The sequence below is a fragment of the Spermophilus citellus genome, assembly GCF_964194105.1.
Source record: "Spermophilus citellus genome assembly, chromosome: 7".
Taxonomy (NCBI): domain Eukaryota; kingdom Metazoa; phylum Chordata; class Mammalia; order Rodentia; family Sciuridae; genus Spermophilus; species Spermophilus citellus.
The window spans coordinates 106,922,266-106,948,424 of record NC_138188.1 but is presented as its reverse complement, the minus strand read 5'-3'; the positions used below and the strand labels follow the sequence as shown (position 1 = coordinate 106,948,424).

The 26,159-nt window shown below is 37.0% G+C and overlaps 1 protein-coding gene across 5 annotated transcripts in view; it reads left to right on the top strand.

The window, feature by feature from the left end:
• HSPBAP1 (HSPB1 associated protein 1) overlaps nucleotides 1-26,159 on the top strand; it is a 73,583-nt gene that overhangs the window by 30,818 nt on the left and 16,606 nt on the right. For all 5 annotated transcript variants that reach the window (XM_081302818.1, XM_081302816.1, XM_081302817.1 and 2 more), the window contains 3 exons: nucleotides 7,725-7,906; nucleotides 22,551-22,687; nucleotides 25,802-25,973. In XM_081302818.1, coding sequence (XP_081158944.1) covers nucleotides 7,725-7,906; nucleotides 22,551-22,687; nucleotides 25,802-25,973 — 491 coding nt within the window. The remainder of the gene's footprint in view (nucleotides 1-7,724; nucleotides 7,907-22,550; nucleotides 22,688-25,801; nucleotides 25,974-26,159) is intronic.

The window sequence follows — 26,159 nt, the reverse complement described above, 5'->3', positions numbered from 1 at the left end:
ACTGACACTTTTTTGAAAGTACCTATTTTGCCACTGCTTTGCCAAAACTGAGATTTCTCTTTTAAGAAAATCTTGTTGATAGGTTAATAATAGCATCTCATAATTTCAGTTAACATTTCTTTGATTGCTGGCAATGTTGAACATATATATGTTAATGTTAATTGGTCATTTGTATTTTTTCTGATAATTGTTCTTTGATTAGTTCTTCATTGGAGATTTAGGGTTTAACTTTTTGTTAGTAAGTTCCTTACATATTAAGAATATTCTGTTGGCACTAGTACATTTCCCAATGCCAAATCAAATAATGCTCAAGTAACATTTTTATTATTTATTTTATCCTAGGAATTCCTTCTCCCAAAAGTAGATATTCTAATTTTTTTTTCTAATAGCTTAATTTTCTTCTAGTAGCTTAATGGTTTCCTTTTTTTTTTTTTTTACATTTTATTCTTTATTTATTTCATATATGTTTTGGTATGTGATGTTCAGTGGGTTTTTTTCCAAATAGTTGGGAACTTTTATTCTTTTGTACCTTATTCTCTTTGGAAATCAACTTTATTATATTGCTATTTTCCTGTGTGAATTTCAGCATCAGTTTCTGGCCCACATTTTTAGATCAGTTTTGGAGCCAGTAACAAGTTAAAATGCAATTTCAGTACCAGTATATATTTTAATATTTGAAAGTACAACTCATTCTCCATACTTTTCTTTTTTAAATTTTATTTTTATTTATTCATATTTAATATCGAGACATAAAATTGTACATATTTATGTATTATGTGGTGTTTCAGTGTCATGTATGCAATATGTATTGTCTAGTTCAGAAATGGCACATTTACCTCCTCAAACATTGATCATTTGTTGTGAAAACATTCAAAATCCTTTCCTCTAGCTTTTAAAAATATATATAGTATATTATTGTTTTCTGCAGTTACTCTACTGTACAATAGAACAGCAGAACTTACTTTTTTTAAACTTAGTACCCACTGACCAGCCTTTCCCATCTCTCTCTCCTCCCTTCTCTCCCCAGCCTGTGGTAACTACTAGTCTACTCTGAACTTCTGTTATTCTTCCTTCTTAGATATTGTTGAATTTTATTCATCTAAATGAACTTTAGAATTTTATACAAAGTGCTCACTTTTTAAAGAAATTCTGTTGGGATTTTAAATGAACATATATGAAGCTGTATAAATTAATTTGGAAAAAATTACATAATAATAAAAATATATATTCCTTATTACTCAGCCATAAAGAAGAATAAAATTATGGCATTTGCTGGAATGTATGGACTGGAGGCTATCTTGTTAAGTGAAATAAGCCAATCGTCCAAAACCAAAGGCTAAATATTCTCTCTAATATGAGGCTGCTCAAAATAGGTAGGAGTGGGAGGAATGGAGGAGGGTTACCAGATTCGGATGGGGGGGATAGGAGTAGTAAAGTCAATAGAATGAATTGGACTTAACTTTCTCATGTTCATATATAAATTCACGACCAGTGTAGCTCCACATCATATACAACCACCAGAATAGGAAGTTATACTCCATATATGTATGATATGTCAAAATAAATTCTACTGTCATATATAACTAAAAAGAACAAAAAATGTCTGTGTATGTATATATTCCTACATCAGAACATGTTATTTTCACTTACCAAGTCTGCCTCTCAGCAAAAAAATTTATAGTTTTCATAAAATAACAAAAATTCTTAAACTATTATAAATTTGTTATAGCTGTTATGAAGGCAATTGTTTTTTTCTTAAAGAGAGAGAGAATTTTTTAATATTTATTTTTCAGTTTTCGGTGGACACAACTACTTTATTTTATTTGTATGTGGTGCTGAGGATTGAACCCAGCGCCCTGCACATGCCAGGCGAGCGCGTTACTACTTGAGCCACATCCCCAGCCTCTAAAGGCAATGTTTTTTACCTATACTTTTTTTCTAACTGGTTATGATTGATACATAGATACAAGCTATTTATTTCTATATGCTTATTTCTTATTCAGCTACTTATTAGTCTAGCTAGTTTTTTCTTTGTTCTGGTGATCATCTAGGTAGACAGGCATATGATCTTATTAACAATGATAACCTTGTCCTCTCAGTTGACTATATTTCTTATTTCTGTTTTAGGTTCGGTTAGAATTTTTCTAGGGTGCCTGCATAGTAGTGTTAGTAATTTGACAGTTTTGTTGTTGTTTTTCTTTCTTTGTTTCTTTGTTTCTTTTTTTTTTTTTTTTTGCAACAGGGTCTTGCTGTGTTGCTCATGTTGGTCTCAAACTCCTGAGCTCAAGTGATCCTCCTACGCCAGCCTCTTAAGCAGCAGGGACAACAAGTATAAACCACTGCTCCTGGCAATAATTGGCATTTTTAAAATGTTATGTGTTCCTTAGTTTATTGTAAGAAGAAAGCAGTAAGCATCACACAGGTCTTTGAAACGATTTGGGATCACATTCATTTGTCGAGATACGTGCTCAGTGGTGGCATTGTACTTCAGCCAGCAAAATTTGGCAAGCAGTTATAGAAATAACCCTAAACATCTGAAAGTTGGGCAATGAAGCAGTGAGTGATCCAAAGTCCTATTCAGAGCTTACACCCAACGTGTTGTTCCTTATTTGAAAAATGATGAAAGTTCAACAAAATGGAGAAGTATTTGTTTTCCTGCTGGTCAAATAATATTTTAGGACCTTTATTATGAGAGTTAAAAGCAAGTTCAGTTTGTGTACTACTGCTAAGTCTTGTACTCAGCTGAACCTCTTCTTACCTAACATTTACAGTAAGTGGGATAGAAGTTGTAGCTTCCTAGGTACTTCATCGTTAAATGAAAGAACAATAATAATGAAATTAGAAAGGAATAATGCCACTCCATAAAGACAAAAACGGAACTGCTGGGCACAGTGGTACTCATCTATAACCCCAGCAATTTGGGGTTGAGGCAGGAGGATTATAAATTCAAGACCAACCTGGGCAACTTAGTGAGACCCTATCTCAAAATTAAAAAATAAAAAGGGCTAGAAATGGAGTCAGGTGGTAGAGGGCTTGCCTAGCATATATGAAGCTCTGGGTTCCATCTCCAGTATCATTACAAAGAAAGGGGGTGGGGCAGGAAAGAAAAACAACTGCGCTACCTGGAGAGAAACTGTCATTTCAACAAAATCAGAATGCTCCCTTTGTCCTGCTACCACCAAGTCAGAGTGAGAAGATTTTCTATCAAAATAATTATGTAAATGAAAAGGTCTGTCATTTCCATTCAGTCCTTTCATTTTAATTTTCCTCTGATGATAACAGTTCCTGCATGCAATTTTCACATTTTTGTATTTTCATTTTTAACATGCAGAACTTTTCATGATAGCAAATGAAGTCCTCTAATGAGGCCAGGTTCTGAGGTCTGCCATGCAGACTTGTTTGTGATAACTGGCCTTAATGGAAAAGGGCTGTTCAGTACACCCCGGGGCAGCCAACTCAATTAATGGCTTTAGTATTGTAGTTGGATCAAGCGCTGTGAAATGAAAACTTACAAGACAGTGCAATGTCTTTAGGCCAACATTGGAGTTTATGAGATGATTCAGAAATGACTCCTGTTTCCCAGCATCATGAAGCTTTCTTGCCACGTACATTTTTGTTTGTCAGAATTTAACTTTATGAAGTCTTATGCTGTAGTGGAGAATATTTGATGATGTCAATGATATTAAAAGCTTGTATCTATTAATGGTTTACTGTGTGCCAGGCACTGTTCGAAGTGCTTCATAAAATATGGGAAAATTTAAATAGTTCTGGAGTATGTAGTTTTTATATTTTAGATCAATGGTATTAGTAAAGTTCTGCTTCTCAACGTCAAGTGACAAGTAGACAAATTAGAGTGATTCTTTGATGTACACCCTGGCCTCTGTTACCTCTCTGCCATTCTGCAGAAATGAATTTAGGAAGAAGAAAGCAAGGGAAAAAGAGATCAGATAATCCTAAGCAGTTGAGGAAGAAAGGAAGGAAAAAGATAAAAAATATTGAAAGAAGAGTTTGAATACCTTTCTCCTTCTACTAATTCACTTAACTGTTAAAAAGTTCCAAGTAAATATATAAATTAATAATAAGTACTAATAATTGTGCCTGCAACTACTATGTCAGGCACTGTGCTAACTGGTCTACATCCCTCAAAGGATTTTATGCTTTGCAAAGGAGGTAACAATCAGATTTCTTAATAAATTGTTAACTTCCCTGTGCTCATTTAAAATATTCTGCTAGTTGCAAAAAAAGTGATTTCATCCCTGTCTTAGAAGAATAGTTCTCATACCAACCCAAGACTGTAGTCTTAACTCGTTGGTATCATACCCATACTAACAAACCCACTGCAGACAGATAACAGACCCTTATCTCTGATTGCCTTTCCCTTTTTTAAATGTCTGTGGTACAAAATTTTGTATTTAATTACATGATGCTTCAAGTTCTCTACTATTCTAGTTAAAGATTTATCTTTATCTAAATATACTATACACTCAATAGTATTATCTATTTTTTATGTTCTTATAAGCCTGAGTATCATGCTAATTGCAAATTTTGTGCTTAATAAATGATTCTGAAATAACTGAGTTAATGAATAAAAGAACAGGCGTTAAATCATTATTGTCCCCTTAATGAGTCTGAGGAGCTATGCATGCTAAATGTGCAGTAAAGTCCAAAAATTTTCAAAAAACAGTTATTTTGTTATTGCCTTTCTTTTTTTTTTTAAGCTGAAGCAATGATTCTCAAGCCCTTTGAGCTCAGGATCTCTTTTAAAATGATTGAGTTCCCCAGTGAGCCTATGCTGGTGTGGGTTGTCCCTAGTGGTACTTGCCATACTTGAAACTAAAATGGAGAAATTTAAAACATGAGAACATAAGCATGTATTCCACCATCTGTCAGAGCAGTGACACCAACACATGTCATGTGGCTTCTGGGAAACTCCCTGGCACACTTGTGAGGGAATGAAAATGCAAAGGGCAAATGATGTCTTAGTGTTATATGAAAGTAGTTTGGACCTCACAGACTCACAGAAAGGTCTTGGGCAGCTGATAATCTCAGGCATTCCACTGGCTCACTAAATCAGGCTATGATGAAGGCAGTCTTTAATGTTAATGTTAAAACTATGTTTTCTGCTTTATCATGAATACTATGAGTATTATAAATTATTATTTTTTTAGAGAGAGAGAGAGAGAATTTTAATTTTTTTTTTTTTTCGTTTTTTCGGCGGACACAACATCTTTGTTTTTTGCATGTGGTGCTGAGGATTGAACCCGGGCCACACACATGCCAGGCAAGCGCGCTACCGCTTGAGCCACATCCCCAGCCCAAGTATTATAAATTATTTTAACAATAAAGTAAGTATAAAATTAATATTTAATTAATGTTAATAGTTCTTTTTTGGTTGGAATTATCTTCATTTAAAAAAAAAAACATTATTGTTTTTGGAAACCACTTTCATTGTTCACTTAACGGTGTGTTCGAACAGATTTTAAACTATACTACAGAGCAATAGTAACAAAAACAGCATGGTACAGTACCAAAACAGGCAGGTGGACCAATGGTACAGAATAGAGGAAACAGAAACCAATCCACAAAATTACAACTACCTTATATTAGACAAAGGTGATAAAAGCATGCAATGGAGAAAGGATAACATCTTCAACAAATGGGGCTGGGAGAACTGGAAAGCCATATGCAACAAAATGAAATTGAATCCCTGTCTCTCACCATGCACAAAAGTTAACTCAAAATGGATTAAGGAGCTAGGAATCAAACCAGAAACTCTGCATCTAGTAGAAGAAAAAGTTGGCTCCAATCTCCACCTCATGGGGTCGGGCTCCAAATTCCTTAACAGGACACCTGTAGCTCAAGAGTTAAAATCAAGAATCAACAAATGGGACTTACTCAAACTAAAAAGTTTTTTTCTCAGCAAGAGAAACAATAAGAGAGATAAATAGGAAGCCTACATCCTGGGAACAAATTTTTACCCCTCACACTTCAGATAGAGCCCTAATCTCCAGAGTATACAAAGAACTCAAAAAATTAAACAATAAGAAAACAAATAACCCAATCAACAAATGGGCCAAGGATCTGAACAGACACTTCTCAGAGAAAGATATACAGTCAATCAACAAATACTTGAAAAAATGCTCACCATCTCTAGCAATCAGAGAAATGCAAATTAAAACCACTCTAAGGTACCATCTCACCCCAGTAAGAAAGGCAGCCATTATGAAGTCAAACAACAACAAGGGCTGGCGAGGATGTGGGGAAAAGGGTACACTTGTACATTGCTGGTGGGACTGCAAACTGGTGCGGCCAATTTGGAAATCAGTATGGAGATTCCTCGGAAAGCTGGGAATGGAACCACTATTCGACCCAGCTATTCCCCTTCTCAGACTATTCCCAAAGACCTAAAAAGAGCATACTATAGTGACACAGCCACATCAATGTTCATAGCAGCACAATTCACAATAGCTAGACTGTGGAACCAACCTAGATGCCCTTCAATAGATGAATGGATAAAAAAAAATGTGGCATATATACACAATGGAATATTACTCAGCACTAAAAAATAGCAAAATCATGGCATTTGCAGGGAAATGGATGGCATTAGAGCAGATTATGCTAAGTGAAGTCCGCCAATCCCTAAAAAACAAATGCTGAATGTCTTCTTTGATATAAGGGGGGGCGACTCAAAACAGAGCAGGGAGGAAGAGCATGAGAAGAAGATTACCATCAAACAGGGACGAGAGGTGGGAGAGAATGGGAGAGAGAGGGGGAATTGCACGGAAGAGGGAAGGAGACCCTCATTGTTATACAAAAATACATATAAGAGGATGTGAGGCAAAGGGGGAAAAAAAATAAGAGAGAGAGAGAAATGAGTTATGGTAGATGGGGTAGAGGGAGAGGAGGGGAGGGGAGGGGAGGGGGGATAAGAAGGGCAGCAGAGGGCTGGGGATGTGGCTCAAGCGGTAGCGTGCTTGCCTGGCATGCGCGCCGCCCGGGTTCGATCCTCAGCACCACATACAAACAAAGATGTTGTGTCCGCCGAGAACTAAAAAATAAATATTAAAAAATTTTCTCTCTCTCTCTCTCTCTCTCTCTCTCTCTCTCTCTCTCTCTCTCTCTCTCCCCTCTCTCACTCTCTCTTTAAAAAAAAAAAAAAAAAGAAGGGCAGCAGATTACAACAGACACTTGTTTGGCAGTATGTATAAACGTGGATGTATAACCAATGTGATCCTGCAATCTGTACACGTGGGAATATTAAGAATTCATACCCCATTTGAAACATGTCAAGATCAATGTAATGTTTTGAGCAACTAATAAATTTCTGATACTTAAAATATATATATATAAATAAAATATAAAAATAAATAATATATATATAATATATATATAATATAATATATATATAATTATATATATATATTATATATATATATATATATAATCAGCTCAATATATTGAAGTGCTCCTTAAACCTTTTTAAAAATAAATATTATTTCATTGTACAAACCATAAGTAAATAATGCTCTTTAGGATGAAGTAAAAAAAAAACAAATAGGTGTGTTCGAGGGGCTGGGGTTTTGGCTTAGTGGTAAGCCCTTGCCTAGCATGTATGAGGCACTGAGTTCAATCCTCAGCACCACATAAAAATAAATAAAGAAAGAAAGAATTGTCCATCTATAACTTAAAAAAAAAAATTTAAAGTGTGTTCTCTTACTTTACAGTTCCCCAATTTGAAACTGCTTGTAGTTATGTGGAAGCTACACTTGAAGAATTTCTGACCTGGAACTGTGACCAGTCTAGTGATTCTGGACCATTTAAAGATTATGATCATTCTAAATTCTGGGCTTATGCTGACTATAAATATTTTGTTAGTCTATTTGAAGACAAGACAGATATTTTCCAGGTAGGTAATACATTCCTTTTCATCTTGGTAAGAAATTACTCTTGAATGGGAACCATCAAAAATACAAATTATTTAGTAATAAATGCAGGAAAGGATGTGGAGGAAAAGGAACACTCATATGCTGTTGTAGGATTACAAATTAGTACAACCACCATGGAAATCAGTATGGAGGTTCCTCAAAAGACTAGTAATGGAACCACCGTATGATCCAGCTGTACCTAGGGATTTATCCTAAAAACAATTACTCATCAGACTATAGCGATACATGCGTACCCATGTTTATACACAATCACCAAATTATGAAACCAGCCTGGGTGTCTATCAGCAGATGAGTGGATAAATAAAATGTGATATATGTACACAGTGGAGTTTTATTCAGCCCCAAAGAAGAATAAAATTATGTCATCTACATGAAAATGGGTAGAACTTGAAAGCATTATGTTAAGTGAAATAACCCAGACGCAGAAAGTTAAGAGTGGTATGTTTTCTCCCATATATGGAGGCTAGAGAGAAAAAAGGTAGAAGGTGGTCTCATGAAAATGGAAGGTAGATCAGTAGAATAGAAGAGAGGACCAGGGGGATGAAGGAGGTGTGGGGAAGGAGAGATACTAGGGAAGGAAGTTGTCCAATTTATATTGTTGTATTATGCATGTATGAATATATAATAATGAATCCCACTATTACACATAATTATAAGACACCAGTAAAAAATTTTTTTTAGAAAGACTATGCTTTACCAAAAGATCCTAAATTACAATCTTCCTGGTATTTTCTGCCTTGACTGCCTTTTTGTCTCATAAATAGTGACTGTGAGTCTGGAGCATTTTACCCAATAAAGCCAAAAGGTCTACTCAAAAGAAGTATGTTTGATTGACGCATATCAGCAGGCTTCTGTTTTCCTACTCATTAGACTTGCTACGCACCCCTCCTTTGCCTTTGAATGGTACTGAGTAGCTTAGAGTATACTAGAAAAATACCTGTGTTTAAAACTTCATCTGCAGCTGACCTACATGGAAGTTCTTGTTCCATCAGTGAGGCAGGTAGAGATATAAAGTTTCTCCCAGGAAGCATTACTTATGTCACTCTGCCATACTGTCTGCTCTAGGGTTTAGTACAGCTAATTTTTCTCTGGTGGTTTATGGCCTGAGATAGAGAATTTTGGGCTCCTGGTATTTGGAAGTAGAAGACCTGCAAAAAATGTGCAGAATATGGAAGTTCACTGCTGTGTGTTGACATAACTGTCAACAGTTTGCAGATTACCATATCCTCTTTTCTTTTACATGACTTCTACCTCAAAATGCCAGTTTGTTTTGTGGGGTAATTTTGCAAACTCCCAGGTTTGATTTCTGTCTTGTCTTAGGTGTAGGGCAAGGGTGAGTCCGGCCCCAGGGAGCCTGTTTGGATGGCTCTACCTTGCCCATAATCAGGCCACATCTCCAGAGTTCCTCACTCTGTTCTTAGTTTTGTATAGAGACAAGTATACAAAAACCCTCAGCACTGTAGGCTCTTCCCCCTGCTCCTCCCCTCCCACCTGTTACCACCACCTCTCTGGCCTTTCCTTTCATGTGGGATGATTATTCTTTGGTTCCAGAGCCAAAGAATTTTTTCCATTCAACCTACATTTTCGTTTTTCTCTTTGCATCAAGGTATTTACATGGTTATTATAATTCAACTAATATTTTGCAGCTTTCCTTTATTAACTTTTAAAAATGTTTGCTTGAATAATTTTACATTTTTTGGAGAGGGGGTAATCAAGGATTGAACTCAGGGGCACTCAACCACTGAGCCATATCTCCAGCCCTATTTTGTATTTTATTTAGAGACAGGGTCTCACTGACTTGCTAGTGCCTTGCTTTTACTGAGGCTGGCTTTGAACTCACAATCCTCCTGCTTTGGCCTCTTGAGCTGCTGGAATTACAGGCATATGCCAGTGTGCCCAGCTAATTTTACTTTTTATTGAAAACTATATCACCTTGCTCCATAATTGTTAGTTGAGGGTGTATCTTTATTCTTGTAGCCATGAAATAAATGCTTGATTTATTTGTTTGTCTGTCCGGTGTTTTTGTTTTTGTTTTCCTTCTAGAAATGGGGTCTCGCTGTGTTGCTTAGACTAGCCTCCAACTCCTGGGCTCACGCCATCTCCCTCTGCAGTCCCCTAGCACCATAGGTGTGCTCTCTCACACCATGCTAAGTGCTTAAATTTGAAAATATTCATTAAACATTTCTGAATCCAAAGTCCATACCGAATCTATTTACTTATTTTTAAATAATTTTGAAATAGATGTTTTCTCTCTTAACCTCAGATCACATTATGGATCTTTAATCCTGGAAATTAAAGATTTCCTAATTAGCTTTTAGAGTACTTTGTTATATTTCTCGTATCCCCAACAACTCTGTAGAATTGAACAATTGCCTTCTTACTCCAAATTTCAAGTAAAACATCATGGGAATATAATGTTTATCAAGTACTTATCTTTGATACCTTTCTAAACTTTTCGGAACACCTTACTTTTTAAAAAAAAAAAATTTCCTGTAGTTGTAGATGGACATCATGCCTTTATTTTATTTGCTTATTTTTGTATGTGGTGCTAAGGATCGAACCCAGTGCCTTACCCATGCTAGGCAAGCGCTCTACCACTGAGCCACAGCCACAATCCCAATGCCTTACATTTTTCATGCTCATAATAATTTAATAATTATCCCTTTTTTTTTTTTTTTAAGAAAAATGAGGCACCAAAAAGTTCTGGTAACCTTTTCAAAGATTATACAACTAGGGAGGAGTTGACCCACTGAGTCTGTCTCCAGAGCTTCAGCTCCTGCTGTGCCTTCAGAGGGTCCAAATACAAGCAGCCCCGTGGGGCTCTGCAGCCAGGATGAAGCACTTTCAACTACAGGGAGACTGGCTCTCTTGACCTAGGATACATCCCTCATCTGACCCTGTCAGTGCTTCAGTCCTATCCCAGGCAGCCAGCACTGGGCAGACACGTGACCTGGCCATTATGTGCAGACATAAAAGACAGCCTTTCGGTAATGTGCTGGAATTCTAATTAAACCCTTATAAAATCTGATCTTTTTAGTTGAATGAATTTTCTTTCAGCTCATATTATGGTGATTAATTCTGCTATGAAGGACCAAGTCTACTCAGAAAATATCTTCTTTTAACTTAAAGTTTTCTGGGTACCAAGTCTTCTTATATCACAAGCACATAAGTTGTTGTCGTTTTGTTTTGACTACTATAATCCATTAGGTCATTAAATCTTATTAGTCATTGTTTCAAGCTTTTTTATTACAAGAGAATATTGTTTACATTCTTGCCAGCCCTTTAGTGTCTGGCTTGTAGATAACAGCTGGATTCTCACATCTGCTTTTTCAGTCAAGCTGCAGGATTTATTGATCTTTTGGAAGGATATGAAGAAAATCTTGCTTCACACACATATGCAGCTAAAAAAGAAAAGAAAACAGAAGTATTTTAATAGCCTTTTCAGATAATTGTGGAATTTTCACATTTGACAAGGGATAGTTTCTTTTTTTCCCCTTTTTTCTTTGTTATTCTTCTTTATATCTGTGATTTTTGTGTGTGTAGATGGGGAGAGGGTTACTAGGGATTGAACCTAGGGTCACTTTACATTGAGCCACATCCCCAGCCCTTTTTATTTTTTATTTTGAAACAGGGTCTCACTAAGTTTCTTAGGCTTCACTGAGTTGCTGAGGCAGGTCTCAAACTTAGCATCCTCCTGCTTCCTCGCATGTCCCTGGAATTACAGGCATGGGCCACTGTACCCAGCAAGGGATAGTTTCTTAAAGGGTCATTAGTTGCCATGTAGAATCTCAACCCAAAATGAATAAACTCTTTGTACTTTTACATAATAAGATTCATTGATCTATCTTGAACAGAATAGATCCTAGGTAATATAATTCATTGACTATTTATAAAATGTTGCTTTGCTAAGCTGTGTAGGTCTTGCAAATGTTGGTGCATTTCAGTGTACTCAATACATTCCATAATATAAAAAGTCATATTTGCTAATATCATCACCATTCTCATTACAAAACCTTTAGCATTAGAAAGCTTTCAAGGTCATATATCTCAAAATACAGCTTGCAAAATCATTTTAATTCAGTTCCAAATATTTTCTAATTTATCTAGTGATTTCATCTTTGACTTACTGGGAATTTTTCAGCTTTCTGTTATTGATTTTTAATTTAATTCCATTGTGGTCAGAAAACATACTTTGTATGAAGTCAGTCCTTTTGAGTTTATTGAAACCTATCTTATGGCCCAGAATATAGTTAATCTTGATCAACATTCATGTATCCTTGACAATATTGTGTATTCTGTGGTTGGGTGGAGTGTATAAATGTCAAGTCAGGGTGATGGTTCAAGTCTCCTGTATCCTCAGTAGTTTTCTGTATATGTGTTCTACCTATTATATAGAAAGTGGCACTGAGATCCACCAATGATAATTATGTACTTGTCTTTTCGTCGTTTTAGGTGTATCAGGTTTGGGGGTTTTGTTCATGCATGTGAAAGCTGTTATTAGGTTCGTATATGTTTAGGTTTATGATGTCCTCTTGGTGAATCAACCCTTTATCATGATGAGAAATCACCCTCTGCATCTTGGGTTCTCCTTTGTTCTGTTTTGTTTACTTTGCCTTTGCTTAGTCTTAGTATGAAAAGAAATACTTACTGTATAATTCCATTTTTATAAAATTTTAGAACTTGCAAACTAATTTTATAGTGATAAAGTAGTTGTATGAGAATGAGGGTGAGGGGGCACCAGGAAGCTTTTGGACAGATCAGAATTTCATCTCAATGTGGCAGTGGTTTCTCAGGGGTATAATATATACCTTAAATATATGCTGTTTATTGTACTTATGTTATACCCCAATAAATCTTTTGTTGTTGTTTTAAAGAATTAAGTGCTACTGATAACACTTTGGTCCCACTGCCTTGACACTAGCAATTTAATTTGTCATTGCTTATGCACCATCAATGTGAGCCTCAACACAGTGAATTAGACAAATAACACAAAAATAGTTTGGACCTCACAGATCCCCTGAACCGCTGGTGTACAACCTCCCTTTCAGTAATTACTCCTCTAGTTCCAACTCCTCCTCTAATTCTATTACTCTTTGTATCATGCTCCAGATTAAATATTAAAATATATTAATCATGTTAACAAAACATTTTATGATTTGAAATTAATATAGATAGTATTTAAGTCTCTCACCCACTGACTCACCCTACCTGTCTTCTCTGCACAAGCCTCATCCAGTCTCCTCACTGACTGCTGATGTACCAGTGTACCCTCTCACCTTCTGGCCTCTGCTCCTGCCCTTCTGAATTTCTGCTTATTGAAGTCCTGCTTTTTAGGGCCTGGCTCAGACTCAGCCTTGGCTCTGAAACCTCAGCCACTGGAACCCATATCCATGTGCCCCTTGCCTCCATTCCCAACCTTTATTTAGATTTTTATTTAAAAGGTCCATGACATAAAACCTTATGTCTTATGCCTCTAATAATATTATAAGGTCTTTGAACTATGTTTTAAAATTATTTATTTCCCAAATCACTGACATAGTGCTGAATACATAATAGGTATTTGAATGACTACTTGAGTATATTTTTCCCCCTAGTTTTACCATATCTTGTTTATTTCTTTAGTTTTTAGAGCCTTTCAGAAAATGTTTTGACTTAAACCTTAGCTTCATTCTTGTCAGTGAATTAAGTTTATTGATTCTAGTTGATCAATCAAGGGTAGCATTTTCAGTCTTTTTATTTATTTGTTTTTTTAGTATATTATAGTTACACACTTCACTTTTGATATATTTATAAATGCATATTACATAGTTTTCTTCACTTCATTTTAATACTCTTCCCTCCCCCAGTCCTCTTCCTCTATTCTATTGGTCTTCCTTTTATCTATTTATCTATATCTATCTATCATCTATTTTAACTGATACATTATAGTATATATAAAATTGGAATGGATTTTGATATATTCATAGATGCATGTAGCATAATTTGGTCAACTTCATTCCCCAGTTCTTCCCCTTTCCCTCTCCTCCATTGCCCTTGGTTCTCTACTTTTACTCTATTGATCTTCCTTCTCTTTTAGTGTTTACCTTTCATGATAAGAAATTCTTAGCTCTGGGGCTAGGGATGTGGCTCAAGCGGTAGCGCGCTCGCCTGGCATGCGTGCGGCCCGGGTTCGATCCTCAGCACTATGTACAAACAAAGATGTTGTGTCTGCCAAAAACTAAAAAATAAATATTAAAATTCTCTCTCTCTCTCTCTCTCTCTTTAAAAAAAAAAAAAAGACATTCTTAGCTCTCTTCAGCCTTCTATTAGCGTTATACTTAAGATCTTTTCTTGAAGTTTCCCTCTATTAGCCCTTTTCTCCCACAAATTAAATTCATCTGCTGGTAAATACATAATATTTATTTATACAGATAAATATACTGATATAAATGCTGATATGATTGGAAAATATCTGGTAACCTTACAGATGGCCTAAAACTATGATTTTGACACATAACAGACCTTTACATATGGCACATAAAATTAGTCTCATTATATTTTAGTTATATATCATATCATTGACCAATCTAAGTAAAGCATTTTCAAACAATTCATCTTCTGCTTCCAAAGGAGGTAGGGAATTTGTGACAGTATCACATAAAATTTCTTTATCTCTGACTCCTTAGGTAAGAATGACAAGTTTTACCTTTTGTAGTTATCAGTTAGTATCCTTGTAATTGATGCTATTAAGAGTCAACATTAAAAAAAAAGAAGAAAAGGAAGAAGAATCAACATAGCTGGGCATGGTGGTGAATGCCTATAATCCCAGTAGTTTGGAGGCCGAGGCAGGAGGTTCACAAGTTTTGAGGCCAACTTTGCAATTTATCAAGTCCCTAAACAATTTAGTGAAACCCTGACTCAAAGTTAAAAAAAAAAAAATTAAGAAATTTTAAAGGGGATGTAACTTACTGGTAAAGAATCCCTGGATTTAATCCCCAGTTTAAAAAATATATATATATAATACAAATCAACATATAAGGATGAGGATGTAGCTCAGTAATACAGTGCTTGCCTAGCGTGTGCAAGGCCCTGAGTTCAATCCCCAATATAGCAAAAACAAAAAAACAATTTAGCCCCAAGAATGTTTCTCAAGTAGATTCCATCTTGTGTTGTTTTGGATTGGCAACTGAGAGGCAGGAGTCTTATGAAGTCCTCAGGATTCAGAATCCCAAACTGCAATAAGTGGTGGATCAGTTCTAACTTGTCCTGATTTTATAACATGGGGGTATGTTGAAACTGAGGCAGGTGATTTGGTGATGATTAAAGGGGTCTGATGGCCAGTGATGCTTTCTGATGAGGCAAGTTAGCATGAAATAATTTAGGTATTTACCTGTCTTGTTCTGTTTATGTTCCTAAGGTAATTTTCCTAAGGAAAAACGAAATTTAAGTAAGTACCTGCTAATATATAATATCCATTTAAGGGGCTGGGTGAAATTTAAATTGAAATCTTTATCATTCATAAATTGTTTCAAATTTTATTGACATTATAATTATACATAATAGTGAAATTCTTTATGTCATATTCATATAAGCACATAATTTAATCAATCTCATTTCCCAATACTTTCACTTTTTCTCCCCTCTACCTTCCCTTTATAAGTTTTGTATAGTAGTTATAGCTAATTATGTTATATTTCAAAGTTCCATTTTTGTTGATTTTCTTTTTTTTAATCAAGATGTAAGCTTATGGGCTGGGATTATAGTTCAATGGTAGAGCGCTTGCCTAGCATGTGTGAGGCACTGGGTTCAATCCTCAGCACCACATAAAAAATAAATAAAATAACTGTATTGTGTCCATCTACATCTAAAAAAAACACTTAAAAATTTTTTCAATGGCTGGGATTGTAGCTCAGTGGTAGAGCACTTGCCTGGCATTTGTGAGGCATTGGATTTGAGTCTCAGCACCACATATAAATAAATAAAATATAGGGCCATTGACAACTAAAAATATATTTTTAAAAAATATTTTTTAAAAGAGGTAAGGTCATTGTGGAATTATATGTGACCAGTTTATGATTTAGGCATGGAAAATGTTAGAATGAGACAGATTTTCACGTGACAAATTAACAGAAATTCTCTGTGATCACTAGCCTGTTGTAGGTGAAAGAACAAATATTTCTGAGTTGGGGCATTCCCATATCCTGCATAAGCTAACCTGAGCTCATTTAACCTGTTGGAAACCTAGATTTCTTATCTGTTAAGCAGAGATGGAGGTACTATGTGAAGGTGTTCTTAAACTATTTCACCAAATAATATACTTTTAGAACAAAACAACTTAAGAATTAATTATTTTTTAAGATTGAATTATTTTGAGTTATGAACTGCCTGGTAGGCTGAAAGAAGTTACCATTCTCTCTTATATAACCATCTTACCAGTTTTTCTTCAGGTTTTTTGTTTTGTTTTGTTTGGTGGAGACTGTAAGATTACAGATGATTCAGTTACTTATACAGCATTTTAAAAATGGTGTCTTATCTTGTAAGAGTTATTTAACTCATTAATTGGAATAGGTTTAAGAGCTATTCAAGTATAGAATAAAAATAGATCAAATAATCTATCTCAGTAACTCAGCAACTTTTGAGCATGTGCTATATTCACTGTGAAAGAATTGAAGAAGCCATTTTGAGTAAAATAAAAGACTGGGATGTCATAGGACTTTAAAGTCTAATGTGGAAACCAAGCTTTGCTATTGAAGAGTATAAAATTGCCTACTGAATTTCAATGTAATTCATTATTTTTTTACTTAATGTATTAGAATATAGTACCTATCAAGAATGTTGAAACATATACATTAATTACTTATAGTAGAAAACTCAGAATAGAATTAGCTTAACTAAATGCTTAATGGTGATCTTTTTCCTTGTGTAAAGAAAGTTGGGAGATGGACTGACTACCATTCTATACAGAGAGGGCTGAAATGGAGGCTCCATCATACTGAAGAACCCAGCCAGGTTCTTCCTGTCTTTATGCTCTCTCCTTTCCGTGCATGCTTCCATCTTCCAGCCCTCTCATGTTCCAAAATAGCCATCGCAGCTATATTCCGGAAAGGAAGAAGGGCAAAAGTATACTCTCAGCTCTGTCTCCCTTCTAAGCTAGTGTCCCAGAGGTCTCACTGAAACTTTTTTCTGCATATGGTTGCTATTCAGTCTCATGTCCTCCCTTAGCTACAGAGGAGGCTGGGAAATGGAGGTCTCTAAGGTGGACACATTATCTCCCCTAAAGAAATCAGGGATTAAGTATGAAGAAAGATAGGCAATTTCTGCCAGACTCTGTTCATGGAAAGTCATGGAAAATTGAAGCAAGATTTACATTGTAAAAGCATTTACATTTTAAAAGGGACAGTTCCTCTGGGGTCTCTGTGTGCAGCAATTAGAGGGACTCATAGAATTGTAGCAGTACAAGGAGGATTTCAAAGAGCAGTGCTGTCCTTTGTCTCATCCTCCTGAGGTCATTCTTAATGCATGGCCAAGGATGTTCTTCCCAGTAGGGGAGGGAGGCTTTTAAAGTCAGTAGGAATAGCAATTTTCATGCAACCACAGGAACAGCAGTTTCAAGGGGAGATGCTCTGGCCAGCTGCCTGGGGCAAGCCACCTAACAGTCATTTTATTTACCAGTTAATAGGTTGACAATCTGCTGTCCTCCCTGAAGCACAGGAGAGGAAAAAGCAAAGTTCCTTTAGTACTGTTAGTACTATTAAGTATTGATGCATTCATTCATTGTTGAATGATGAAGACAGAGAAGGAGGAAAACCAAATTTCAGCCATTTCTGACCTCTTAATTTATCATGCAGTTGTGCAATAGCAATAGAAATAGCCATTTGACTGTTTTGTGGGGAGGGAATAATTTTTTTATATTAAATTGTTGTCTCCAACTAGATTGTAAAGTTCTTTTTTTTTTTTAAAGAGAGAGTGAGAGAGGAGAGAGAGAGAGAGAGAGAACTTTTAATATTTATTTTTTAGTTCTCGGCGGACACAACATCTTTGTTGGTATGTGGTGCTGAGGATCGAACCCGGGCCGCACGCACGCCAGGCAAGCGCGCTACCGCTTGAGCCACCTCCCCAGCCCCTAGATTGTAAAGTTCTTGATACTGGAGACATTTGTGCCTTTCACGTTTTTGTTTCCATCCTTGACTAGCATGTTACATCAGTGATTCTTAGCTGTCTCAGATCCTGCTTACTGTTTATGATCCAGAAATGCTATTTGTAGATGATGTAATTACCTACACATGTAATTTTAAAGAATTATTAAAGTGCCTTACCTGTAAAGGAGAATTTAAAAGGTAGTAATTTACAACAAAATAATATTTTGATGTGTAAATGCTCTGTGAGTACATAGAAAACAATGGCATATTGATTAGTATGTGCAAAGGCCCTGGAAAAGAGAATTTACCTTTTTGGGAAAAGAGAAAGAAGGCCAGTGTGACTGAAGCCCGAGGTGGAGAATGGTTGAGATGTTGGAGAGTTGGGGGGGGGGGAGGCATGCAGAGAGAACATCTGGCAAAGCCAGGGAGGGACTTGGATTTTATGTTCAGAAGATCACTATTGTTGCTTGAAGCAGAGGACAGTGTGTTGGGAATCCAGCAGAGAGAGTGACTAACTTTGCATGACAGAGAATGGAAGTGTTCAAAGCAGGACTTTTAAATTGCATCTTAAAGGACAGATTTGAATGGGGATGTGAGAGCTGTAGAAATGGAATATATGACAGCAGTTCTCATATCAGAACCTGTATCCCCTTCACAGTCCTGAGAAGTAATTTGTGGATGATATAATTACCTTCACGTCCAGTCTTTAAAATGCCCTAACTGTAAATTTAGAAGAACTTAAACAAATATGTGTAGATATTCACTCCTGATTAAAAGCCATGAACTAATCAGATGCTTGTGCCTACCAGTGAGAAAAAAGTTCAGTGTAAAAGAATTAAAATAAAATTCCATTGAATCTTTCCAACATTTTGTATTTAACATTAAAATCATAGCTAAATGGGTATATTTGTATATTTACAGGCTATAGGCAGAGTCATTCACTGTGAAGTGATAGAAGTACAGACTGATACTTGATATGTATATTGCTGATCCAAATGTCATGAGTTTGTGTTATTAATGATCTAATTTTTCAAAATGGTGAACAGCTCTTGATAAAGCTACAGAAACACAAGGTAAAATCCTCCCAATCATAGAGAATTTAGCACTGGAGATGAAATTCTGGGAATCACGTAGAGGTTAATCTAAACATTATAAAACATCAAACAAAAATGAACAAGATTAAATTTAAGAGGAATAAATATAGGATCCTCATGGCTTTTCACTAGAATCTACTTATAAGTCATGACTAGGCAGCAGTCAAACAGGAAAAAAAAAAAGGCAGGCCCAACTTGGTATAATTCAGTTGCTTAAAAATAAGCATGCTATCTTTACAGTATATTAGCAGTATGATGTCCTGGCCATGGGTGGTTCAGGCGCATGTACAAAATACTGCTGAGGGTTCAGTTTGGGAGCCAGACTATGGAGGTGTAAAGGAAGTTGAAAGAACCACTGGAAAGAAAAGTTAATGTTACCAAGTCTAGGTTTAAGAAACAACAACCATAAAGGAGGAGTAGTTTTCCAGATAATTTAAAGATTGCAATTTTTGGAAAAAGAGAAAATAAGTTTATTCTCTGTATCTATAGAAAGTAGATCTGGGACCCTTTCCTGAAAGTTACAAGAAAGTAGATATTGAGCAATCAACACATACTTGCTTACCCTTTTTCAGTGATGGTGTAAATAGAATATGCTGGAGATAGATAGGTGGTTTCTCAGGACTTTTCTAGCTCTTGAATGAATGTGAGTAGACTCCAGGATGGCTTACCCCGCCAAGCACACGTTTTGGTTTCACAGCCAAACAGGTTCCCAGTTTCTAGCAAGACTCAAGGAAGATTCCATTGGACCTGTACTAACTAGACATTTGTAGTTATCCAAAAGTAACTGAACTCAGTTGGGTTAGGGTTAGGGTTAGAAAGAAAATCCCAACTCTGAAGAGTTTCCTTCTATAGAGGGAAAGCTGATTTGTAGGTAGCTCACCCTGGTCAAATCATTCTAAAAATAATTCTGCTTTTTTAAAGTTATTAATGTGCCAGAAAAGAAGTCTCCTGACTTCTCAGTTTCTCATGCCATAACCCCCACTCTGTAGAAAAAAAATCTTCCCTTGGTATTGCTTTCTGAAACAGGGCTCTAGAACAGAGTTTTTCACCCAGGGTTGGTTTACGAAGTCCTTGAAGTATTTCTGAAATATTTTGGTTGTATACATTTTTCTAAGAGGGGCATTGGCATTCATTAGATTCCCAAAGGGTTATATCTTTTAAAATTAAGAATCAAGTTAAGTGGTCCTTTTCTTAACTAAGGCAAATCTCCCTTTTTTTCCTTTTTATAGTGAATGTCTTTCAGCTGCCCTTAGTTAAATTCTTCCGAGGTATCAAAAGTTGTTTGAGGAGTAGGCTAATTGGAAAATTCCCTTAAGCTCCCTGCTTGGGCCTGTGACCCTTCTATTATGATCTTAGAATATCCTCTGCTTATTTCTGATATAGCACTTGTCATGTTATATCAAAAGGCTCTGTTGATGGGACCATCTTCCATTATTGGCTTTGAAGGGTAGGCCTGTGTTATATTTATTTTTTAATTCCCAGCATTCAGCATCACACCAGGTATATGATGGATGCTCAAAAGTGTTGAACCATTTACCCATAATTCAACAGACTCTACTTTCCCTCCTGCAGCCTGTATATTTCAAGCGCTGACCCTGAGCCAGGTACTATGTTAGGGATCCATGCAGAGGGATTTTTGCCACCCACCCCAAACTGTATAATAGGACTGACCCTGCTGTAACAGCTATCACTCAAGAGGACAATGAGTGTGTTCTTTCTAGTCTTCCTCAAAAACATTTTTATATGTCTCTTTATTTTTCTATTTTTTATTTATTTGGTACTGGGGATAGAATCCAGGGGTACTTAACCACTGAGCCACATCCCCAGTCATTTGTTATTTTTATTTTGAGACAGGATATCGCTAAGTTGTTTAGGGCCTCACTAGTTGCTGAGGTTGACTTTGAACTTGCAATCCTCTTGTATCAGCCACTGGAATTACAGGTGTGCACCACTGTGCTGGGCTCATAGTATTTTTTTAGTTATTTATTTTTTATTCTAATTTGTTATATATGACAGCAGAATGCATTACAATTCACGTTACATATATAGAGCACAATTTTTCATATCTCTGGTTATATACAAAGTATATTTACGCCCTTCATGTCTTCATACATGTACTTAGGGTAATGATGTCCATCTCATTCCACCATCTTTTTTACCCTCATGCCCTCTCCTTCTCCTCCCACCCCTTTTCCCTATTTAGAGTTCGTCTAATCCTCCCATGCTCCCCCTCCCAACCCCACAATGAATCAACCTCCTTATATCAGAGAAAAAAATTTGGTTTTTTGGGGATTGGCTAACTTCACTTAGCGTTATATTCTCCATCTCCATCCATTTACCTACAAATGCCATGATTTTATTCTCTTTTAATTCTGAGTAATATTCCATTGTGTATATATGCCACATTTTCTTTATCTGTTTATCTACTGAAGGGCATCTAGTTGGTTCCACAATTATCTATTGTGAATTGTATTGCTATAAATATTGATGTGGCTGTGTCCCTGTAGTATCCTGTTTTTAAGTCCTTTGGGTATAGACTGAGGAGTGGGATAGCTGGATCAAATGGTGGTTCCATGCTCATAAGTATTTTTAATCCCATGGATTTGGGTTAGATTTGGCCCTATTTTCTTGAGCTACAAGCTACTGACTCCTAATTACAGGCTTTTCTCAGTGGTTGACAGGCAGGATTTGACTACAGGAGTCAAGGAGAATCCAAGTCCAGAGCCCTGAGCCATCTATTCTATAGTTCTTTACACTTGAGGAATATTTGACTGGGTGGGGGGGAGGCGGGAAGCGAAAGTCATGTTTAGTAGGTAAGAGCTAAGGATCCAGCATTGATAGTTTTAAATGATTCTACTAATCTAGGACAGGCTTCTTTTATGTGGTCATTGAAGTAAAAAAATTAATAAGTTGCTCATGCCTACAAATATCTGCACAACCTAAAGGGACTCTGGCTTCCTGACTTCCTAAATTGAGCTTCTGCAGTATGTCCACGGCACTCCCTGTTCCTACTGCATGAAACAGTCTTCCCCAGGTAGCTGCATAATTATGTCTGTTGCTAGTTATCTCCAATAGATCTAAGCTTCATCTGGGCAGGCATTTTTGTCTGTTTTGTGTATTCATCGCAAGCTTTAGAACAGTTCCTGGCATGTTGTAAGTAGTTAGTATATATTTAATGAATAACTACTGTTAGTGAGGGTATTCAGATATGTTTTTGGTTAAAATGATTGTTTTTACACTGCCCTGGAAACCTGTCCTCCTCCTCATTAGTAGCATTTTCTGCAAGAGATTATTCTAAGTGCCAAAAACAGATGTGTTAAGTGAAAATGTACAACACTGCCAACAGCGGGGCCGGGTAGTTCTTGATGGACTGTACCTTCATTTCAAAACAGGACGTGATATGGTCTGATTTTGGTTTTCCTGGAAGAAATGGACAGGAAAGTACATTGTGGATTGGCTCCTTGGGAGCCCATACCCCCTGTCATCTGGACTCCTATGGTTGCAACTTAGTATTCCAGGTACAAGGAAGGTAATGCACAAGGGTTCTTGTGTGTGTGTGTGTGTGTGTGTGTGTGTGTGTGTGTTCATGTGCACATGCAAGCAGAGACAGAGGAATGTGTACTGAGTGTGCAGGAGGACCCCAAGCCTTACTCCCAGCCTATCCTGTTAGCCTGCCCTAAGCCAGAACAGTCCTCTTTGCCTCTGGATCTGTTTCCTTTTTTGTGAACTGAGGGTAACAGGTGAAATGGTGGTTTCCAAGCCTCTCAGCCATGATCAGGATTGTCTTCAGAACTCCCATTTCAGCTGGGCTCCACTGGATTTTTTATATTATATTAGAGTATATAGGTTTATGTTTTCCAAACTTTTCTTTAAAAGCAGGAGCACCCTTTCTTCAGCTCTCAGTAAATAAAAGCAGAGCAGTTAGTTGAAAGGAGGAGTACTTCAACTGTTGCCCTCAAGCCCGAGGGGAATACCAAGGAGTCTGGATCAAATCCTTTTTATGGTACTTTTCAACTATAAATTTCAGTTTGGACCTACCTGTAGACACAGTGCTATAAAGTACTACCTTAGATCAGTTTTTATCTTCATCTGTGGACCCATAAAATATAAGGGCCAAGACCACAGTACTTTTGATAGCCCTAGATTTCTGGAGCTCCATGAGAGTGTAAGGTTTCTGCTGCCTGGAGGATGTATTCAGATGTCCTCTGTGCAACCTTATTTTCCCCTAATTAATGATGCCCCAGTCTTCTCTTCTGGCCTTCTGGTCCTTTGTTGGGCAGCACTAGGGGAAAACAGAAATGGCTATGTGCAAGTTCTCAGAATCATTAGACATGAAATGATTAGGAGCAGATCCAAGAGAACATCACATGTGAAGGTTCACAGAACTAGAGTGGTCTGGGAGAGTCCACTATTGGATCCATCAAGTCTCTGTAGAGGGCTTAGAATGTCTGGGCCTCACTGCTGCAGTCTGTAGATGCAACAGTAAATCAAGTGTGCATGGTCTCTGCCTTTATGGAGTTAATTCTGAAATCTGCTAAGAGAAGACCTTGTTTTAAGCAGTTACTTCTCATGTGTTCTGAATTAGGAAATAAGCCAAAGGAATTCCAGTTGGAAAAACATTACCAAAAAGTGCTCAAGTCCTTTCTATAATATGAAGTTAATAAACTTTACTGTAACTTTGTAATAGAGCATATATTCTGTCTTCATATGGCTCTGGAGAAATAAAATACCTTTAGTAAGTGTCCATTAAGGTTCCACGTGTTACAGTAAGTACAGAAGTAAGGTACCTCTCTACCCTAGGAGGGCTTACAGCTGGAGTGCAGGCAGGCCCATAGATAGCTGAGATAGAAGGCAGACTGTACATGCCCTTGAGGAAAAATTCACTGAGCTCTGGACTGAAAAGAAAAGGTAATGTTCCCATTGAAAGATCAAAGATGATTTCATGGAGGAGCTGCTGGGTGTGGAGGGCTTTAAAGGGTGTTTGAGTGCTCAAATGACAGATGAGAGGAGCTCTCGAAAGCTTGGGATGTGTAGCAGACCTTGTAAAAATCCATTGTTAAGTTTTGCACCAGGAAGAGCGGGATTGGGCAGGAAAGGCAGGCTGGAGCATGAAGGTCTTAACTCCCAGACAAAAGCTGCTTATTCTCTGTTCCTTCAGCATGCAGAACCATGAGAGTTTTTTTGAGAAGGGGATGATGTGATGGTCAGCTAGAAGGACACACAGATTTAACATTTGAAGCAGATTGGATGGGTTGACTCTTCCTTTGTGAAATACTGACCTGGTGCAGTGGGAGGAGCCAAGACCTGGAGAAGCCAGATCTGCAACCCTAGTTCCTGTCCCCAGTAACATGAGGCTGCTCAGTGGCACTGAGCCGGCACTGGGTTTCTCTGCCACTGTTTTGAAAATGAAATTAGACCTATGATCTTTTCAGTGCCCTTCCAGCTCTAGCATTCTAAACAAATTAAATACTGAAACTTTGTTCTAAACTAGCCATAGATACAGTGGAGTGGAGCAGCTTTATTACCTCAGAGCTTTGAGATGAGGCCATCAGCTGATGGCTTTGTAAATTGATAAACTGCCTTTAGTTTCAAACTGAATTTCTGCAAAACAATGTATTTTATTTACTACTTCTGTAAAACCTTCAAATTTCTAAACTAAAAATGACTTGAATGTGTATTTTTATTTTTTTAGTTGTAGATGGATACAATAACTTTATATATATTTTTATGGGGTTCTGAGAATCGAACCCAGTGCCTCACACCTACTAGGTAATCTCTCTACCACTGAGCCACACCCCCAGCCCTTTAATATATAATTTTTAATTTGAAAATAGTAGTCATTGTTTCCCTGTTCAGAAAGGACTTGGTAACCCCAGGGGTAACTGCCAGGGGTCACAGAAGGGCTTTAGGACTTCTTTTCTCAGAAGTAGGGTTTGGTTTTGGGTTTTTTTCTTTGCTTCCTATCTGTGTCTTCCTGTCTACATCTCTTTTGTTCTCACACTTCTCCCCCTTTGGCCTCTGATGTCCTCCCTCTATTGGCCTAAGTATGGATGTGTCAAGTGTGTTGTGAATTAAGATTTGTTATCTCCTTTTTTCAAAAAAGTCTAAATGAATAAAACATTTTACAGTTTTCTCTATTTGAAATTTCCTATATCATACCACTTTTTACTAATGTGACTTTATTTGTACATTTCTCTTCCTTAATGGATTAACTTAACAAATGCTTAAGACATTCAGAGAGGGAGGAGTCTGGAAACAATTTGGTGGATGGAATTATGGGCATTTAGTTTGCATATGGTATGAATACAGATATGAAAGGGTGAGGGTTATTTTGAATAGCTCCCGAATCAATAATCAAGGTGATGTATGAAGAGGCACACTTTGATTGGAGATATGAAAAAATGATCTTACAAACTATGTCTTGTCCCATCATAAAAGGGGCTGCCTCAGCAGGTCAGGAAGTCCAATAGTAGTGAGGAACCTATACCAGGTGTCTGTAGAGCATTGAATGAGAGACAGCCAGGTGCCTGTGTTCCTCCAGGGATTGATTGTAAATGGGTAAACATGAGCATTTAGCTGCTGCCTTCTTACATGTTTTGTCTCAAGTTCACAGTCCTAACTTATATCTTATTTTTTCAATTAGGAAAAGATGGCATCTCTTTCCTCCTGAAGATACGCCTTTCCTTTATCCAACTAGAATCCCTTATGAAGAATCTAGTGTGTTCAGTAAAATCAATATTGTCAATCCTGATTTAAAGCGTTTTCCTCAGTTCCAGAAAGCTCGAAGACATACGGTCACGCTGAGCCCAGGACAGGTAATGGGGCTTTAAAACATTATGAGCCATCAGTGGACACCACAGCTGTAACTCTCTGAAATCCTTATTTCATGTTCTTCTCCCTCAGTAAAAATGAGAATGGTTTCCTTTGTGCTGTTGGCATAGCTTCCCCAACTCTGGGGCTCCAGCACCTGCATCTCTGCTTCACAAACCCCTGGAAAGGAG